Source organism: Electrophorus electricus, chromosome 22 (assembly GCF_041902795.1).
Source record: "Electrophorus electricus isolate QZ-2024a chromosome 22, ASM4190279v1, whole genome shotgun sequence".
In the NCBI taxonomy this organism is placed as follows: Eukaryota; Metazoa; Chordata; class Actinopteri; order Gymnotiformes; family Gymnotidae; genus Electrophorus; species Electrophorus electricus.
The window spans coordinates 15,752,501-15,765,000 of NC_137518.1; the positions used below are offsets into that span (position 1 = coordinate 15,752,501).

Genomic DNA, 12,500 nt, shown 5'->3' on the forward strand with positions numbered 1-12,500 from the left:
GGCATGCTTGATCTCCAGAGTGCCATTATTGTGTAGTCTGTACTTTACGTTATCCGGAGCAATGCCCAGGCCATTTTTAAACCTAAACACACACACACACACACACACAAAAACATATTTCAGTGGATAAACAAATGGTCTGCATTTCACCCATCAAATCCCCAAACTATTATACAAGCTCTGTGGAGCTCACCAGCGCACTTCTGGAACAGGAGATCCAAAGAAGGGGCAGTCCAGCATTGCTCGGCTCTGCTCTATCACCTTGATCAGCTGGTTCCTGGGGCCCAGTAACCGCGGCGCCATGTCTGGTAAAGAACACGAGGGATTGCTCTGTCACACTTTATGGTGTCCTAGGTGCTCATTAAGCACTGTATTCAGCCTGTTGCATTATTATGGCCTGTCCTAATTTAAATTGTCAGGAGCTGGCCCTGTATAGTGATTTAAGACTTGTGTTATTATGTAAAGTTATGTAGGTGGTGTTATGTAAGGTGAGTCACTTTAGCAAAGTAACTTTGCAGTCTCTTACCCAGTACACTGACGAAGGCATTGGCGAGCAGGTATCCATGTTCGTTTGAGGCGTTGCACTGATACACTGCGCTACTGCCGATTTGCACGGAGTTGAAGATGATGGCGTCATCCACCACCTTTCTGCTCAGGTTCGGCAGGGAGCCTGCATTTCCAGACACGGAAAAGCAGATATGAGGATGCTTACATAACAGAATTCTTGAATGTAATGTGTGCTATATTTCTTCCAGGAAGGGAAGGCTTGAGGGACCAACTCACTCTCTATTGGCTCTCCATTGATGAGCCATTGGATGCTAGGTTTGGGGTTTCCGCTGGCTAGGCACACCAACTGGCCATTCTCGTTAGGAGCAAGCACCAGATTGGTTGGCTTCTGCAGCCAATAGGGAGCAGCTATGGACCATAAAGTACAACAAGGGAACAAGGGAATGAGAAAACATTTACAAATGTCATTTTATGTAGTACTCACTTTACAAACCATGTACAAAGGCATCCAGAGGCATGTTTAAAGTCTACAGGACTTTATACAGCTCTGATTCTGACCTTTGATCTGAACGGAGACTGTGTGTCGGATGCTCCCGATCTTATTGCTGGCCATGCAGACATATTCCCCAGAATCCTCCTCCGACACAGAAACTATACGCAGTGTTTTGTTAAAGCTCTCGAACTTCACCTTCTTCTCTGGCAGATCCCCTCCCTTCTTAAACCATTTGATCCCGGGAGTTGGGCTATTCATGGATCAGAAAGCAGAGGTGTAAAAAACACAGACAGCTTGACCCCGCCACGTGTGTGCATGGCTACCACATTCTCCACATCGGGTTTGTGAGTGGGTTTTGTTTCTGAGTCACTCACACTCCTGCAGCGATACACTCCAAAAGAAGTTCCTCCCCACGGAGTGCCATCTTGGAGCTAGATGTCCCAGAGGGGGAGAGGAAGGTGGGCGTGGTCTCAGGAATGTTGCGTACTGTGGAAAAGAGAATTGTTTACTACACAAAATGCGCAGAGATTAACAGGCACAAAGAACAATTCCCACACAATAAGGTATTCAACATTGTAACACTAGCAGCAAGCTATTGTTTCTAAGTCAGTCTCAGAGCCAACACACATAGCTTCGCTAAACATTTATTCAATGACATTAGTGATGAGTGTCTGTTCACATTACATAGAACTAGCCTGCAAATCTGACTAAACACACAGATGACACCAAAACCCATGTTAGTAAGGAAATCAAAAACAACATATCAAATATTAATCAGTTTATTAAACAGTGAAATGTTCCGTCTGATCGCTGAACTTGACCAAACCTCAAATCGATTTCTCTGGATTTCTGTAAAAGACCTGTTTTGAAAGCTTTCAATTTAAAGATCATATCATTTAATAATAAGTGCTGTTAACTGCTCTTAGTTTTGCTTATTATCACATAATTTGGTCTCTTACTAGTAAGAACAGTAACAGTAACAGCAACACTCGGTAAGAGTATAACAAGCAGGTGAAGTGTTCAGAGCACTCGTGCCTAAAGGCTGGCCTTTTAAGGTCATATTTCTGAACGACAAATACAAATGAAATATTGTTACACGATTTTATACAGATATCAAGAGCTACAGATATAGAAGGTGTTTCACAACACAGTGCCTTGCCAAAGTAGTCAAGCCTTTAAAGTCATAAATTCATCTGGATTACACATGACACAGTGGTCGTTGCATTTATTGCTGCACTTAATGTTTTAAAGTCAGCAAATCTTACAAATAATATATAATAATCATTATAGAATATATATTTTAAATAATATATAAAAGCTGATAAATGCAACTTGCATAAGGAGTGCTTGGCAGAACCAACTTTAAGTGTGTCGGGGTGAGTTTTGTGCAGTTTGATCATGTTTAGCTCATTTTTCCAGCAGAGTTGCTTCAGGTCACTCAAGGTTGCTGGATGATGCTTGCACACCGACATTTTCAAATAGAGCCACAGAGACTGTTGGACTGAGATCTGGATTTTGATTCTCGTCTTTGTTAGAACATTCCCCTTTTTGTTGTACTACTCCCGTATTGCTTTGGCCTTGGGATCACAGTGCCTGGGATCACTGTCCTGCTGAAAGGGGAAGCTTCTCACAAGCTTTAGTGTTTTAGCAGACCGAAGTAGGTTGTCTTGCAGTATCCCCTGATATGTATCCACTACCATTTAACCGTGCTACGGTTTTAACCGCGTGTCCTGTCCTGAGAAAAAGCATCCCCATGACATGATGCTGTCACCCTTCACTACTGGGATGGTGTTTGATGAGGAAATGGTCAGTGTGAGGACTTTGCCTCACATAGCATTTTGAATTTTGGCCAAAAACCGAAACCTTTGTCTCATTTGACCATAAAACCTTAATCGGTTTGGGCCACTTAACTCTTTGTTGCCCTCTCTGTGGCTACGCTCACAAGTCCTTTTCTTCTTGTTTTAAGGGACAGCCTGATTTAGACAGTGTCTGGTTGGTTTGATACATCTTCCATATCCTCACAGTTGATCCGGTAGTGTGGCCATCTAAACAGTTGGATGTTATTTTTTAGCCTTTTCCTATTTTGCATGTTTAACTTATGAAATCTATATTTCTATTATTATTTAATCACAAAAAGGAGAACGTTTTGAACATTTTAATTATGTCATCAGCAGGGCAATATCAGCATTTTTATGTTGGTAATTTTGGACAAAATAATTGGTTTATATAAAACCAATATCACTTTAAATAATACATTTTGAGGCTCTCTTTTAAAATAAATGTGACACAGCTCCATCTAATAAAGTGTCATTTGTAATCTAGACAAATTACTTTTAAGGCGGCAAAGAACTGTATGCACAGTATCGATCCCAACGTTAGGGCCATCATAAATCCACCTTAACATCAACATTAATTTCAGTAGCAGTACTGTTTAGAAATCTATACATCCGGATACACATAATAAATATAAAATAATATATAGTTCTAATTCTTGAATTTTGTACTTAAAGTTGGTAACTAGAATAACATGGCCACAGAAGACAGATGGGTTAGTTACAGATCCCTGCCATCACAAGTGTCTTGGACGTAAACAAGCATTTAGGACCAAGTAACATGACGGAAGTGTCAGGGTTAGCATCTGCTCTGCCACACACACACACACACACACACACACACACACACACACACACACACACACACACACACACACACACACACACACACACCAGTGAGTTTCGTATAGCCAGAGGCTATTTGCAGAGCCTGTGAACAGAGGAAGAAGGCCTAGTGTTAGCTACAGAGGGAGGGAGGAGTCTGCCTGGAGGATTAGTCTGTGGAAGAGCCGGGAACACATGTTCCACAACCCTTTGATGTGTCTCCACCAACAATGGCGTCAGTTCAGGGCAAACGGGGAGGGCGGTCTTAAGAGACATCCCTGGTGGGAAGCAAAGCCCAGTGACAAGGAAAGTATTTAGAGCTAGATCCACCCCGGGCACCACAAGTCCAGCATCTGTCTGCGTGCGAATCCGTGAGTCCCGACAGCTGCTTCTTAGGTCTAGAACGGAACGTTTGTTTTTAGCTAAACATTCATTAGACTCGGAACATTAGTTGCAGATTCCCCCAAGTTAAGTGGTTAGAGGACACGGTCCTGTTAGAAGAACGACTATAGAGCTGTCTGGGGAGGGATAGGTGTTGCTGGGGTCTCAGGCGGCCTGCGTGTGGGACTCACCAACGTACGGGTCAGTGTCGTTCAGAGAGGAGAGGGTGTTATTGTAAGGCTCCTCTGTGGACAGAGTAACATCATTAACATCCAGAGTGAGCTGTCAGCTCTGGAATTGCTTAAACACGATTTAATAAGCCTGATTCCGGTCACCGTTAACCAATTATGATTAGTGACTAGTTTACTATACCTACATAGACCTCTGTTGAAACCTTCTGAAATCAATACATTTTAAAATCTCCTCAGAACTCTTGTTAAGGAATAAGAAAACCTTAGCTTATATATGACTAAGAGGCTGGACATCAGGACTGTGCCAAATACTAATTTCAGTGTTTAAACAATTAGAAAAAATAAACAAATAAACAAATGCTGGCAAGACTGACTGACATTATGACCGTCATTACTCTGAAAATATCTGAAAACAAATTCTTATTTATATTATTATATGATCTTATTATATTATAACTTATATATTATAATTTTCATGTATAAAGATTCTCTCTAAGCATAGCATCTGTGAATCTCCTTCTACAGAGAAATGGTGAACAAAGAGCTTTGTCATCCATCAGGATGAGAGGGTTGAACCCCTCCAGTCAATCTACACTTGGTGAGAGCTGATTGGATCAAAAGAATTGATCCTGAATACCTCCTGGTGATTATAGGCTTTCCTGGAAAACCATATATCAAACCATATGTCAAATTACATTGTGTGATAACGTGATTACACAATCTAGTAATAATCTCCCTGCTATGGAGGAAATGTTGAAACATTTTTACATTGAAAGTCACTTGGATGGGAAGTTAGTGTATTTCACATTCAACTTAAAAGAAGTCCTTTGTGTTGAACCCCAAATTCTTAAGATCTTTAAACTTAAATTGCTATGTGAAGGTAAAAAGCTTGTAAATGAAGGTGTATCCTGCACACAGCATAGTCTTTCCAACATGGAGCATTGTGGTAGTCTACTGTAGTACAGTCAAACCACCACTAGATGGAAACATTTTACCCGAGTTTGCAATAGGCATTCGCTGACTCACAGATTCAAATCTTGCATTAGGCCTATATCCTAAGCCTAACAGAAAACAAACAAATATTCCTCAGGGGGACCAGCTAAATGTTCCTTCAACCTCAATATTTCATGGTTGTAGGTGTATGCTTTGTGAGGATACCACAAAGTGCTAAATGCTTGCTCTTGTACTCTCTCTCTCTCTCTCTCTCACTCACTCACTCTCTCTCTCTCTCTCTCTCTCTCTCTCTCTCTCTCTCTCTCTCTCTCTCTCTCTCTCTCTCTCTCTCTCTCACGTACGCACACGTCAGCTAATCCTCAATCAGGGATTACTCACTTGTCAGCACTTTGAGGGTAAATGGGTTCTTCTGCTGGATGGTGTGTGTGAAGAGAAATCGAGCGTTGCAGCTATAGTCGGTGTTAGCATCACTCGCTAGCACGTTGGAGAAGTAGAGGTCACCATTCAGGCCCATGGACACCCGCTTATCTTGTATGATAGGCATCATGGCTGGGGAGAAAGAGAGATACACGGAACGCCTTTCATTAAGAAGCTAGTGGCCCACTGAAAGCTCAGCATGTTGAGCTAACGTGAGCACTGTCAGATAACTGGATGCCTGTCTTTAGGAAATGAAGGAAGGCAGGTGCAGGTGAACATCACGGCAGTTATTAACAGTGACACGGGAAATCCACTTCCGATGTTGAAGCCATTGGGCTGTTCGTATGTGCTGTCACATTGAGCCATTGAAACTGCAAACCAGCTTCAGGTGAAGGACGTCACAGAAGAACAAACACTATTTTCACATTTGACACAAACTTTGGAAACTGGAATAGTCAAACCCTAGTGTAGGAATTATTGTAAATAGCATATAATGTAATGAAAATTAAAAACAATATCTATTCACTGTGACTTCTATATGGTCACAGACACAGAATGAATGTAATGAAATGTGTGTGTGTGTGTGTGTGCCTGCATTTGGCTCTTGACGTTTGAGCTGCTAAAATATCTGAGGCTTCAGTTTTGTCCTCTCAGCTCTTTAACAGGCACTGCAGAGTCTCTCTCTCTCACACACACACACATACACACACACCAGCACTAACACAGACACAGATATGCTGAGGGAGTGAGAGACAAACCCACAGCAGGGAGAAAGTCAACCTAATGGGGAGAAGATCAGAAAACTATGGAAATGGAGGAAGGCACCGCTGATGCCTCCGAAAGGAAAAGAGGTGGGTGGAGGGAGGCAGGAACTCACCACTGTTCATCCAGAAGGTGGTGGGAGGGGGCAGCCCAGGAGGGGGGTTGCAGACCAGCACGAGCGGCGAGCCCTCGCTCACCATCAGGGGCTCCAAGACTTCCTTCGGCCACAGCGGAGACTCTGAACAGAGTAGGAAGGAGTCAGGGCCAACACACACACACACACACACAACAGTGCATCCGCAATCAGCTCCTGTGCTTCTGCACGTGTTTTCCGGAATGGGTCCGAAGCCGACTCACTCGACACCCGCAGCAGGATTTTATTGGATATGGCGATTCCGAAGTCGTTCATGGCGAAGCACTGGTATTCCCCTTCATAGTCCTCCGGCTTTCCCCCGCTCCTGAAGCTGATTTCCAATGTGCCGGAGCGCTTCCGCATGGACACGCGTGGGTCCTTCTCTGCATTGAAGAACTTTCCATTCCGCCTCCACGAGAAACTGCCCCGAGTGAACAGCCACAGACAAGTTTCACTCATGTATATAGAGAAATACACAGAGCAGCCCACAACACAGTTACACAGAGCAGTCCACAATACAGAGTTACACAGAGTAGCTCACAAAACAGGACATAATGCATGTAAAAGCTTAGCAGTACTGATTAGAGGCCATGAATGTTCACTGAACGTTCACTGAATGACCCACGTTATTCCAGCACAATAGTGGGGCCAGGCTAGAGGCAGGTTATATAAAACCCAGAGGGTCTGTACACAACAAACACAGCCCATTTGAATGGCACCACAGTTCTCAGCTGCCCGGGCCTAGTTTACGTAATCTGAGGAAGAGATGGGACTGGAACAGACTAGTACCCAGCCCCTCCCTCTGGAAGGGAGAGGAGTCTAGTACAAAGTGCCTGGAGCCTCTCACTCTGGGGGGGGGGGGGGGGTCGGAGCCTACTACCCAGAGCCTGCAGCCTTTCCTTCTGGAGGGGGAGGAGACTAGTGCCCAGTGGTTGGAGCCCCTCCCTCTAGAGGGGGAGGAGACTAGCATCCAGGCCCTGGAGCCCCTCCCTCTGGAAGGGGAGGTGAGAGGGGATGAGGGAGGCAAAACTGGCAGTGCTACTGTCACATTTGGGTACAGAATGCCATGTAACACAATCTGCTCAGCTCTCCCTGTGCATGTTAATGACTGCAAGCTTTAATTAGAGAGAGACAGACTGGCAGAAGGACAGAGGGAGACAGGGGAGGACAAAACAGGACAGGATACTGTGATATAACAGGAGGGACAGTGAGAGTGGACGAAGGAAGGGAATACGATCCAAATAAATAATAAGAAAACAGGGGTATGGGTAAACAAACATGATACCAGTTAGCTAAGGGCAGGGATGTGAAATAGGCCCACTATGAGTGATAAGGAAGGGAAGAAAGGGGAGAGAGAGAGAGACTGAGAGAGACAGACAGAGAGAAAGAGAGACAGAGAGAGAGAGAGACAGACAGAGAGAGAGAGACAGAGAGAGAGAGACAGAGAGAAAGAGAGAGAAAGAGAGAGAGAGACAGAGAGAGAGACAGAGAGAGAGACAGACAGACAGAGACAGAGAGAGAGACAGAGAGAGAGAGACAGACAGAGAGAGACAGAGAGAGAGAGACAGACAGACAGAGAGAGAGAGAGACAGACAGAGAGAGACAGACAGACAGAGAGAGAGAGAGACAGAGAGAGAGAAAGAGAGAGAGAGAGCGAGAGAGAGAGAGAGCGTTGTCCACTCTTACGTTGGCACAGGGTTCCCCTTGGCTTCGCACTCAATGATGATGTTATCTCGGGGGTCCACAATGTATTCCTTTGCTGACTGCTTCACAATCGTAGGGGGCTGTTTCACTGGAGCGGTGGAGAGACAGAATGCACGTCACAACAGCCCCACGGATTAATATGAGTCTCTCAAGCATCTTGGTCTGGAGTTTTGGTGTTCCCAGACCATTTTCAGAAGCTCCAAACCAAATTCTGCTTCTCAACTTACCCATATGTACAGTACACCTATTGCCTCTAAGGAAAGGTGATTACTAGTGCTACAAAAGCTAATAGTCACTACTAACACATATTGCATCTAATATTATGTGAAAAGTGTCCTACATTCTGACCTGTATGCCCTATGATTTGCACGCCTCAGTCATTTAGGCATGAGATTATCAGATGTTTTCTACTGCTGTGCTTCAACATGGTGAGCACCAGAAATTACCCAGCTGTACATTATTGTGTCTTGATTTAGGCAATAGGGTTAATGACTGCTATTTGTCTTAAAGCAGTGGTCACGTCTGCTCAGTCCTGAAGCTGGAAAGACTCTGAACATGTTCGACGCATCTAGAATAGTCGGAAACAGGAGCCCATACCTAGAGGCCGTAGTATTGAATCAGGGTTCAAAGATAACTGGGACAGTTAGCCCCGACAGGGTAGCATTTACTGAACAGTTCAGATTAGATCTGCTAATCTCAGCCTAACTGGAACAGGGCATTTAAATGAGTAAGTTCATCTGTGTTAATAGAGCACTTACAGTCTTGCTGGATCTTTGCTGTTAGTTCCAGGTGAGTATGGGAAAAAAGAAGAGATGAAAAAAAGAAGGGGAAGAAGAGATGATGAGAGAGAGAGAGAAAGAGAGAGAGATCGAGTTGTGAGCTTCAACAGCAGCTACTAGCATTTTTAGGTTTTTGTAAAAGTTAACATTGACCTGTTAAATTCACCCTCTGTTATACCTAAAATATATTTATTAGGAATACCAATTATTAAGTGTTATTATAGACACAAAAAGCAGCAAATGCCACTATGATGAATGACAGGGACATACCTGTTAATGGATTACAGGTGTGGGAAGAGACGAGAGAGAATAATAAGAGAAAGAATTGTGTTAAGCGCATTTCTAAAGCTGCATGGTAATGACAAACAAACATGTGACAATAAACAACAAATCAATGCATCATAATAAAGACTATTGTCAAGGAAAGCCCCCCCGCCCATGAGTCACGTGGTACGGCCTGCTGTGGTACGACGTGCAGGGGGTTCATTCACCATAGTTTGTAACCACACCCTCCGCGATGGCACACACCTGTGCAGGTGTTGATGTTAAGTGTTTGTCTGTCTATTTAAACCCCCGCCTGTGTGTGCCTTGTCGTTGGTCATAGTTACTGTTAGTATCGTTGATGTTTATATAGCCTGTGTTAATGTTCACTTTGTTTACAAACCGTGTATGTGTGTTCACGTTCATTGTTGTTCTTTTGTGTGAGTACCACCGTTGTCATTTGTGTTTCATGTCAATAAATGTTCCACAGTGTCAAGGGAGTCTATGCGTCCTGCTCCGCGTCCTGCGGAACTCGGACCAACGTTACAACTTTACATCAAAATCAAGAGCATTTGATAGAATACTAGCTTTGAATTAAAATTCTTGGTCGTGACAGCTGTGGTAGGTGGTCTAGCGTACTGGATAATAACTATAGTCACGGTGGCATATGGAAGTGGGGAGTCAAATCTGGCTGCATATTGTGCCACAGTAATCAACAGAGGTGATTTAAAGGCAGACCAGCGGGGTCTTCACCATAAGACAGCTGGGCCCATCGTCTTATGTCGGTGAAATGTTAAGACAGGTCCAATTCTGGCTCGTCGCTATTCATCGCCTTACATGATAACAAATAAGGTCAGCTGCAAGACGATGACAAGCCTCATCAATAGCAGTCTCAGAGGGCAAGGAGAAGCCCGGGGCTGGGGGTTGAAGCGTGTGGAGACTGGGCAGATGCAGGGTTGGATGTTAACCACCCAGCGAGAGGTGAAATCCTACAGCCCTTCAAATGACAGAACAAAAAGTCTTCTAAGACTGATCACCGGAATGCCTGTCCCAATCTGTCTCTGAAAATGGCAATTTGCCAAACTAGAAGTGGTATTCGAATAAAGAGGTTGTTTACACTGATATGCACCGGTGATTTAACATGTCTGAGTTTGGAGTGTTTACATCCATTTGTAAGTTCAAAGGAAGAACCATATTCTTATCCTTTATAGTTTTATGACACAAATATAATTATCAAAATATGACAACAAACATACGCTATTCTACAAAAGATGAAATATATTATACAGCATGTAATGGTACGTTATACTATGCAATAGTAAACAAAACAAAACAAAAAAAAGTCCAAAATCTTTGTAGAGAAAATGCTACAGAATCCATTTGGAAGGATCAAGAGGTCGCATAGCATTATGCACTGTTCGCACGTGGGGTTAGTGATTCAATCATCTTTCAGTAGAGATCAGTGGAGTTGTATTAAGACTGGACTACGGGCACTACACAAGCAGAAAAAAGGGAGATGGAAAGAATTAGGGGGGTGTTGCCCAGGAAACCGGGGAGGGGGAAGGCTGGCCAGGGAGGGGCAGGCAGTGGCCCACAGGAGGGCGGGGCCGGGGTGGGGGCGGGGCCGAATTCTCCGTGCACGCTCTGGTCATTTTTCATAAGGGACCAGTGGGAGATCTGCATCACTATTGTTGAGCAGAGAATACAAACAGTGGGAAGGAAAGTAGATGTGGCCAGACAGCAGAAGGGAGGGCATTACCTTCTTCTTTGTTGGAGATCTCAGGACAAGTCTGACAAGACAAGTCTGAGAAATGGGAGATTTAGTCAAATCCCTCTGTAGCTCATGCATATAAATAAGGAATGGAGCCCAATGCTACAGATGTAACCGACTTTACAGAAGTGGTAAATTGAGACATGAATTGTTCTAGACTTGAATTGGTCCTCCTTTTATGCGATGAAGTCAGAACTCTATATAGATTGTAATGCAATGCAGTGCATTAATATCACTAATAAGCGACCTCATTTCGGTTTCTGTGGGTGTTGTAAAGTAATGACAGAAGATGACAGACCAAGGATAAGAGCGCATATATCAATTCACACCGCAGGTGCTGAAGTGGTGCGAAGCGGATGTGAGACGTGCGTGCGAGTGGAAGGGTGGGGGTGCGTTTGCAAAAGGGGAGAGGTGATGTGTGATTCTGTTTTCTCCTCCTGTTTAAACTGCCTGTGTTGCACTGTTATAAGAAAAAAAGTGACATCCCACTGTTATGCCACTGAATGCCTCTATATTAAAACTTCAGGAATCGCTAACACAGATTCAAACAATGCAGACTGACAACTTATCATCTTATCCCAACCGCACAGAATCATGCCAGTAACTCTTTAGTCCATAAGATGCTGTGACTATGCACATGCTATGGCTATCTGCATATGACTCACGGTCTGGAGGGACCTCGATGGCAGCCGCTTCCTCCCACAGCAGCAAAATGATTGACAGTACAGTCAGAACCGCCCACTGCCTCTGCGGCTGCATCGCTCTCATATGATTGGCCCCTGCTTCCACACTCCCTATTGGTTTAATTGCAGGCCTTTGGCACCGTCTTTGACCTACGAGACAAAAGGAAACAGTCGGTTGTAAACTTTTCTCTTTTTAAATACAGCAACATATTTTTGAAAAAAAACTTTTGACAGAAGGTTTCGTTTTGTAGCTCAGCATTTTGTAATAGGAACAATGAAGTTAGAAGACTGTTGATATCAAGGACACATTGTGGAACTTTCAGATGAAAAAATCACAATAAAATGAAAACATATTGTGAGTAAATTACTAGTATGCCACATAGTGGATATAACAGTTCTCTTAGTTTTTTTTTTTTTACAATTGTTTTCACACTTGTCTTAATACCATGTCCATGTTTTCAAAACACTTAACACATTCACCATATCAATAGACCATGTGATCTAAACTCTGTACACATTTGCATTCCTTTGATGTATTCATTCACTACTTCTTCCGAAGTTCATGAATACCTCGCTCAGTCAGCGTTCACCACTAGTAAAGCTCTGTACAATTATAGCCCATTTTGCAGACATTTAGATACTCTGTTCAAAACAGTTTAGTTATAGTTTAAACCCACAAAAATTCTGAGTACCAAGGATGGCAAATGTTGCATTTTGACTGACGTGTGATGTTGATGGAAATCCATGGCCAAATGCAGGATAGACCTGCAAAAGCAGGAGCTCTGGAACTGATAGGCATGCAATGCG

The 12,500-nt window shown here is 43.6% G+C and overlaps 1 protein-coding gene across 31 annotated transcripts in view; it reads right to left on the minus strand.

Moving 5' to 3' along the window:
• nfasca (neurofascin homolog (chicken) a) overlaps nucleotides 1-12,500 on the minus strand; it is a 65,542-nt gene that overhangs the window by 22,577 nt on the left and 30,465 nt on the right. For 27 of the 31 annotated variants that reach the window (XR_014119291.1, XR_004775377.2, XR_004775376.2 and 24 more), the window contains 13 exons: nucleotides 11,676-11,843; nucleotides 8,958-8,975; nucleotides 8,182-8,287; nucleotides 6,720-6,916; nucleotides 6,478-6,600; nucleotides 5,562-5,732; nucleotides 4,230-4,283; nucleotides 1,375-1,486; nucleotides 1,066-1,250; nucleotides 784-915; nucleotides 527-670; nucleotides 194-305; nucleotides 1-82 (listed from right to left, as the gene is read on the minus strand). The exon at nucleotides 1-82 is cut by the window's left edge and continues 85 nt beyond it. Coding sequence is in view for 17 of the 31 variants with exons in the window: in XM_035520506.2 (XP_035376399.1) it covers nucleotides 1-82; nucleotides 194-305; nucleotides 527-670; nucleotides 784-915; nucleotides 1,066-1,250; nucleotides 1,375-1,486; nucleotides 4,230-4,283; nucleotides 5,562-5,732; nucleotides 6,478-6,600; nucleotides 6,720-6,916; nucleotides 8,182-8,287; nucleotides 8,958-8,975; nucleotides 11,676-11,778 (1,539 nt within the window). In the remaining 14 variants the exon portion in view is untranslated. The remainder of the gene's footprint in view (nucleotides 83-193; nucleotides 306-526; nucleotides 671-783; nucleotides 916-1,065; nucleotides 1,251-1,374; nucleotides 1,487-4,229; nucleotides 4,284-5,561; nucleotides 5,733-6,477; nucleotides 6,601-6,719; nucleotides 6,917-8,181; nucleotides 8,288-8,957; nucleotides 8,976-11,675; nucleotides 11,844-12,500) is intronic. The other 4 variants (XM_035520516.2, XM_035520524.2, XM_035520514.2 and 1 more) reach the window with 3 other exon arrangements.